The 8,089-nt window shown below is 40.2% G+C and overlaps 1 protein-coding gene across 1 annotated transcript; it reads left to right on the top strand.

Annotated features, from left to right (window-relative positions):
* Positions 1–1,830: 1,830 nt before the first annotated feature.
* LOC104456186 (UDP-glycosyltransferase 74F2) lies at positions 1,831–7,611 on the top strand. The gene is made up of 3 exons (XM_039298969.1): positions 1,831–2,168; positions 5,035–5,796; positions 6,632–7,611. Exons 2-3 carry the CDS (start codon positions 5,149–5,151, stop codon positions 7,391–7,393), a joined length of 1,410 nt encoding a protein of 469 aa, XP_039154903.1. The 5' UTR covers positions 1,831–2,168; positions 5,035–5,148; the 3' UTR covers positions 7,394–7,611.
* The last annotated feature ends 478 nt before the right edge of the window (positions 7,612–8,089 follow it).

Here is an 8,089-nt window from a genome sequence, read left to right as displayed (position 1 = left end):
CATGTTTTGTAAATTTATGGATTATAAGAGATGTTGTTGTAATGTGCATATGACGGATCTCACTGTATATATTATGGAACGATGAAGTTCCTCGGTGAGTTTATGGGTTATAATGTATTTTTATGCTCATGACTTGTGCTGTATGAATGCGATAATTTGCCTTAAATTCAAGGGCATGCGCACCACTAAGTGCTTAGCAATATAATCTCCGGATTTCTCTATAGCACCAAGGAACTGGAACTTTAGAAAAGAATAAAAAATTACCAAGAAAAGTCGATGTTTTCCATCAGTTGTACTCTAATATATTGGGTATAGAAAGACACAACCTCCTATTTAAAATAGAAGAAGGGAGGTCAATTTTGACAAGGAAGATCAGACCATGATTCAATAACATATTACGAATTGTCAAAACCCTAGATTAAATGATTAATTTCCAGTACACAAAATTCAGTCTTTCGAGGTAAGGTCATCATTACTAACATAAACCCCCGCCAAGACTCCATGGAGTCCCTTTCTTGTACTCCAATCTACCCGCTGGCTACTTAAATCAAAGAAGCTACTCTCTAGTCAAACGATTCCTTTCTGATTGCACGCTCGCACCTTGAATAATTAAACAAATATATAAGCATGGACTAGATTTTGCTACACCTCTCTTACATCTGTCTTTGGCATGCAGCGAGATACGCAGTCCAATTTGCCTCATCTTTGATCCAGCCTCTGTCAAAACGATTAGCTGAATAAGAACGGGATCGTCTTGCTGTTCTTCCTTAGTCAAGCATCTGCCTTGGCTCACGGGTCTCTGAGCATCTTGCTTTTGTTCCTTTTTCATCCTTTGATTTCATTCATACAAGTACTAATCGAGTATTCAAACAACATCTCAGCAAGCGAAAATAAAACGAGAAAGTGGACAAAGAAGAAACGTTTTGGATGTACAAATGTCCAGCATTGTTAATAATAGAGAAGATAATTAGAGAGGTGTTTTGTTTTAAAAAATTAAGAGAACTCTAACACCAATATATCTAATGGTTGAAGATATGTCTCCTATTATTTTGCCAATCGGATATACAATATGTCCTCATCGATGTTTTACAAAACCATATATTGAACATCTAATTCTATCCAATCTTTTATTTTTATTTTATTTTATTTTATCATATTCTATTCCATCAAGTAATTTCGATATTGAAATATGATATGATTGATTGCCTGTCTGGAAATTGAGCATTTATTTCTAAGGTAAAAATTTTAACACTAACTCACTTGGGAGTTTGAGGACGAGGTAACATATTTTGCACAATTTGACATGTGTCACATAGTATGACCAATATCTACATCAACAAATTCCCCAAATTGATCAAATGAATTCAATTAACTAAATATAAAAAAAAAAGATATAAATTGACAAAATTAAAAATTTAGGACTGAATTGTCATGAGAAAATTGTTAAAAAAGTCTTAAACTTATTGTATGTTTGCTAATTTAGTTTTAAATCTTTTCATTTTGCTAGTTGTTGACACCTATTTTTAAACAAAAAGAAAAAGAAAAAAACAAACAAACAAGAGGTTCAAGCCCTCCTTCCAGCGACACCTTATTGATTTTACCAAAAAAAAAAAAAAGACAAAAACAAAAAGGGACGCGAGAGAGGGCGGGTCGGGCCGAATCTGGTCTTGGCCCAACCCGGCCCTCCTCTTTTCCTCTCTCTCGCGCTCTGCAGCCCGGCCCAGCCTCACTCTCCCCTCGGCCCGGCCCGCGCCAGCCTTCTCCCTACTCCAGCCATCCTCGTGCGTGGGGGACCTGCAAAAAAGCAAAAAGCAGCAACAGCAACAGCAGGGGACATCGGGCAGAACGGAGAAGATAAGGGAGAGCAGAGAAGGAAAGCAAAGGGGGAGGGAAGCAGACAGCAATAGCAGAGGATAGGAGCAGGAGCAGAAGGAGGGGACAGGACGGGGGCGGAACCAGAGAGAAGGGGGACCGAAAGCGAGGAGGAGGAGGAGGAGATAGAGAGGGAGAGGGACGGAACCAGGAGAAAGCCTGAGAGACAGAGCATCGTGAGTGAGAACAAAGCGAGAGATTGAGAGAAGAGAGCGGGAAAGAAGCTCGGCCTCGCCCGTGACCTCGCCCCCGGCCTCCATTCTTCCGGTAATAGCCCACGCGAGTCCCCGATCCCGGTGAGCTGCGATTTTGTTGTCTTAGACTTTGCTTGGTTGTTGCTTCTTCCTTGACTGTTGATTCATCTTCCAGTTGAGTTTTCATTAGCTTTTCAGTCGGCGCGCCCCAGGTTTTCGACATTCTGTCTAGGCTAGGTCTGCATATATTTTCTTTGTTCTTTTTGTGGGTTGGTCGTTGATGGTGCCAGGAAAGGGAAGGTTACCGGTAGGTGTTGGATGATGTCGGTATCAGGGCTATCTTGAATGGTACCCGGTCGTTCAGGCCGAGTTTTGTCCCCTCGGTTAATCTCGGTGGGGGCCGAGCCATGTCTCGGCCAGCAGCCGTGGCCGGCATCGGTCGGACTGAACGACCGACGCCGGATGGTGGTCTGGGCACGTCGGACGTGGTTTTATTTTGGTTATGGTTCGGCGAGGGAACCCATTTCGGAAGGAGTCGTTGAGGAAGAAGATGGGCACAGGGAAGGGACATTAAAAAAAAAAAAAAAAAAACAAAAGAAAAAGCAAGAGAAAAAAAGTGCAGCAAAAAAAAAAAAAAAAAAAAAAATGAAGAGAAGAGAAAGAAAAAGCAATTGTTGGCTTCGGGTGTGCTGAGGGGTTGTCGATGGGGAAGTACGGCGAAAAAGACAAAATGGGAAAAGACAAAAAAATAATTAAAAAATAATATTATTAAAAAAACAAAAAAGCAAAAAGGTTTTTTAATAGGTTTTGTCCTATTTAGGGTAAGTTCGTGTCCTTGGATCGGGCTACCAGGTCGGATCGGGTTTACCAAGTCCTAACCCGTTTTCCCGAATATAATAATAAATGTTAAATATTAAAAATATATTAAAATTTTCAAAAATTCAAAGTTTTTCCAAAAAAAACGAAAAAAATTTCGAAAAATTTCCCGAAAATTCAAAAACTCAGAAAACATTAAAAAATTCGACCTTTTTTTTAAAAATTAAATTTAAAAATTTAAAAAATTTGGAAAAATAAAAACTTGCAAAAATCCAGTTTTTGGGGAAAATTATTTAAAAAAAAAAAAAAAGAAAAATCATTTTTTTTCGAAAATGTTAAAATTAATCTCTTGATTTATTTTCTTTTAAACAAATGGAACTCTTTCAATTTAGAACTTGCTCAAGAGATTCTACCCTTGATTATGCAATTTTGAGTGTTGATTTGGGCTTCCATTTAGTCTAGTTAGGATTATTATTTATTTTTTATTTGATGTTAAATTTTTGCTCTTTCATGCAATTTATTTAAATGCTTTCCGTGATAACTAATTATTATTTTAATGATTGTGTACCCACATGATCACTTCACATATTTAATGATAAGTATAAAAAATAATCTAAACTGCATGACAAAAATATTTTCTTTTAAAATGAATAAGATTAGTTACCGAAATGGCTCAAATTGGTCAATTAGTATAATTAAGTCCTCGACCCTAGATTCTTTTGTTGCGTAGAAAGTGAGGTACATTCACATACCTCATTTGATTTCTAGTCAATCCCTAATAAGCTAGTGGAGATTTTTTATTGCAAAATTCTTAATAACACCTCAATGTCGCGCGGTATGGGTTTGGGAGAGTTCGAGCCTGACCATAATCATGAGCCTTAGATTCGTTTTTTAGGCAATACACCTAAACCTATTTTCTTCTCCAGAGGGGTAGGTCGCGACACTAGTTGAGTTCTAGTCCTTTTTAAGTTTTGCTAATTGAATTTATCTAGTCAATATTAGCCAGATATTGTTGATGTGAACGTAGTCATTCTATGTGGCACAACCGACGTTGAAGTAGACAATATTTAATAATAATTTAATATTTTTCAAAATTTTATTAATTTTATTTATATCATTTTCTTCTTTTTCCTTCTTTACTTTTTCTTTTTGCCCCCTTTTCCCTTCGTTGCCCATTGCTGATGTCTAGTGGAGGCCATGTGCATTAGGCAAGGGCAAACCCTTGCTCAATTTGGTGAACAGCAACCCTTGTTGGCCTGGCAAGCTCTCACTAGCCTAGGTGAGGGTGACCCTCGCTCAATTTGGTGAACGACAACCCTTATTTGCTTGGTGAGCCCTTGCCAGTCTAGGTGGCTAGGGCTCACCTAAGCTAGGGCTCCCTTTGCTAGCCTACATCCGAGCATCTCTTGCCTGAGGTCAGTGAGGATGACACCAATGGAGGGAAAAAAGGAAAAAAAAAAAAAAAAAAAATAAAAGAAGAGAAAAAGGAAAAAAAAAGAAAGAAGAAGTAAATAAAAAAAAAAGAAAATAAAAGAAAATAATTAATAAACATTTGAAAATATTAAAAAATTATTAAATTTGTTTGTATTAGCACCAATCGTGCCATGTAGGACTTGGTTAAAATTAGTTGGATAAATCCAATTGACAAGATTTGAAAAAATTTAGGGTTCAATTGACAAGAAATGTTTAGTATTGAATTGGTAAAAATATAATAAGTTTATGACTTTTTGGATAATTTTCTTGAATTGTCATAAGTACAGTAAGTTTAGAACTTTTTTGGTAATTTATTTGTTCCAATGGCGACACTACTGAATTGGGACATGAATCTCAAATTTTATTACCATCTATGCCCCAATTAAATGTATCATAGTCCATCCTAATAAATGATTTTAAAGGAAGTCTTTACTAGCAGAAAAAGACGCATGCGAGAAGGTTAGAACGCCCCACGGCCCGAAACTTTCGGAACTCAAATGGAATATCGCTACAAAACAACGACGTCTAACATTTATGTGTCTAAAAAAAAAAAAAAAAAAATGAGGCCACTCCGTATTCTTTCTCGTACACGTAAATGTGCACAACTTCAAAGGAATGTCATCATGCTTGCGCACTAAGGTCCATTTCATGCTTTGTTGTTGCCTACTTAAAACCTCAGACCAATCCGATGAAGATAAGAGCAACATCTTGAGGTCATTAAATCTTGATCACTCTCTCTGGACGTCCACCAGAGAGAAAGAGAGAGAGAGAGAGAGAGAGATGGAAGAGGGAGATGGAAGATGATAAGGGTTGTAGAGGACACGTATTGCTCGTGCCATACCCCAGCCAAGGTCACATCAACCCAATGCTCCAATTCTCAAAGCGCCTGGCCTCCAAAGGCCTCAAGGCCACCTTCGCCACCACCGTCTTCATCTTCAACTCCATGAAGGCCGACACGTCCCCCTTGGTCGGCCTCGACACCATCTCCGATGGCCACGACAGCGGCGGCTTCGCGGAGGCCGAGAGCATCCACACCTACATCACCCGGCTAGAGGCTGCCGGGTCCAAGACTCTGTCCGATCTCATCGTCAAGTACCAGAGCACCGACCATCCTGTCGATTGCATCGTCTACGATTCGATCCTCCCTTGGGCTCTCGACGTAGCCAAGGAGTTTGGGCTTGTCGGAGCCCCCTTCTTCACTCAGGCTTGTGCGGTGAACTACATCTACTATTTGGTCCACCATGGGCATTTGAGGGTACCCGTTGAGTCTTTGCCCGTTTGCATGCCGGGATTGCCACCGCTCGAGCTTCGCGACATGCCTTCGTTCATTTACGTGGCAGGCTCGTACCCGGCTTACTTCGAGATGGTATTGCATCAGTTCCTCAACACGGACAAGGCTGATTGGGTTCTTGTCAACACGTTCTACGAGCTTGAGGCTGAGGTGAGAGGTTTTTGTTGGTTACTGGTGACTAGTTGTAGATGATAACACGTATAATTATCTAACGAAATGGGGCCCTTTGTCCTATTTTTTGTGGACTTTGTGGAAGTAATTTGTACTTTTTTAGCCTGTTGAAATGCTGTGTTAAATTTGGGTAAACCAGAAGATTCTTTTCTAATCCATCATAAATCAAGTCAATTTCAACCATTAATATGCTGGATGTCTCATCATCCAACAGTGACTTTGATCATGTAAAATAAGATGGAGTAAATCCATACAAAAAAACTGCACGGAAAAATGCTTCTTGAATACTTCACTCTGCTTACGTGGTAAGCGAAAAGAGAGAAGTCGGCTTGAAAGTGCTGACCTACAGAGCTGATTGCTCTGTTTGTTGAGCTAGTATTTTCCACCAGGCGAACTGTGCGAGCTCCATATATTCAAATCATTAAATATTGTTTGACTTCATGCGAGACTCTATTCTAGGGCTCTATTATGCTGTCCTAGGACTTATGGACGCCTCCTGAAGTTAACACGTGCTTCATTTACATCGACCCAATTATGTGCATCCAAGAATTTTTCCTAGCATTACTCATCTCGATAAATGACCAAAATTCCGAAGTTGGCTGCACGTCCTTTCTCAAGGTGTTCGACTTAGAACCGTACTCAGCGCACCCCACGAAGTCAAAAGAACCAGTAAATATCGTATATAGTGAACAACAGCATGTGTGGAAAAGACGTAAGCAGGCGCTGTTTCGGAGAAAAATTAGGGAAAAGAAAAATTTATGTGGATGTTCAAATACGACTTGACTTCATACATTTATCCAATGTATATTCGCAGGTGGTGGATACGATGTCAAAACTTTGCCCGGTGTCGACTATCGGGCCGACAATCCCGTCAATGTACTTGGACAAGCGAGTGGAGGACGACATAGAATACGGCCTCAACCTCTTCACCCTGGACAAGTCCACCCTCATCACCGACTGGCTCCGGTCGAAGCCACCGAGCTCGGTCGTCTACGTGTCCTTCGGCAGCTTGTCGTCTCTGGGCCGCATCCAAATGGAGGAGCTTGCGTGGGGGTTGAAGCAAAGCGGATTTCAGTTCCTGTGGGTCGTGAGGGCATCTGAAGAGGACAAAGTCCCGAAGCACATGTTGAAACTAGAAGCTGATGATGGAGCTGATCATGACGAGAAGAGCGAGAAGAGCTTGATCGTGAATTGGTGTCCGCAGCTTGAAGTGCTATCGAACGAGGCCATTGGTTGCTTCTTCACGCACTGCGGTTGGAACTCGACAGTGGAGGCGCTGAGTGTGGGGGTTCCGATGGTGGGGATGCCTCAGTGGACGGACCAGACGACGGATGCCAAGCTGATTCAGGACGTTTGGGAGGTCGGAGTTAGGGTTCGGGTGGACGAAGATGGGGTGGTGAGGAGGGGAGAGATCGAGGGTTGCATAAGGGAAGTGATGGATAGCGAGAGAGGGAAAGAGATGAGGAGGAATGCAAGGAAGTGGAAAGCTCTAGGCAGGGAGGCCATGATTGAGGGAGGATCTTCAGACAAGAACATAGACGCATTTGTTTCCAAAATCAAAAATCGTAGAGCCTAGGGCAAGTGAACTATTTTCTCTATCGAGGTTTGGCCTCCTAGGATATTAGGAGGGGTTTTATTGAAGAATAATTTATGCATATTAAATCATATAGCTCAAGTCCTTGCTAGCCATTAATCTCACTGATTTCGTGATTAAATTCATATAATCAATGGTTTAGAGAGGCTTGGTCCACATGGTTTATATATAATGTAATATATATTTTAAATTTTAAATCATATGGAATTGGGAAAATATATAAAAATTCTCGGATCTTTCCAAAATAAAGAGGTGATGGTAGATTTTTCTCCATATGGGTTTGATGTCAATGATGATTTGGAGAAATTGTAAAAATTTCTTCCTTGGTCTCTCTCTCCCCTCATTTTTGACAAATCTAAGGTTATACCATCCCCTCTCATCAGATCACAGCATCCTCTCTCGTCTCTCTCGGTCTCATCAACCTCCTAAATGAATATTGTCACTTCCTACTTGATTGAACGACCTCTTTTACACTGTCGGATGATATCTTTGAGAAATGACATTACAAATATTATAACTTTTGTAAGACACTCATTTAATTGTCATAAGTTTTTTTTAGTTACTTAAGTATTATGACTTAATCATTTGAGTGCCATAATTTTTTAATAATGTTGACCACAAATGCCACACTGTGTTGGATTTTTGGCACCGATAAATGTTTTTTAAAAGTTATGGCAC

This window comes from Eucalyptus grandis, chromosome 8 (genome assembly GCF_016545825.1).
Source record: "Eucalyptus grandis isolate ANBG69807.140 chromosome 8, ASM1654582v1, whole genome shotgun sequence".
Lineage (NCBI taxonomy): Eukaryota > Viridiplantae > Streptophyta > Magnoliopsida > Myrtales > Myrtaceae > Eucalyptus > Eucalyptus grandis.
The sequence above is the reverse complement of the archived record's forward strand: the minus strand, read 5'-3'. Positions and strand labels throughout refer to the sequence as shown.

Bases quoted from the DNA above. Each gene is read 5' to 3' on its own strand.
- LOC104456186 (XM_039298969.1), top strand. From the start codon at position 5,149: ATGGAAGATGATAAGGGTTGTAGAGGACACGTATTGCTCGTGCCATAC. The intron at 5,797-6,631 runs GTGAGAGGTTTT...GTATATTCGCAG, and splicing joins TCTACGAGCTTGAGGCTGAG to GTGGTGGATACGATGTCAAA.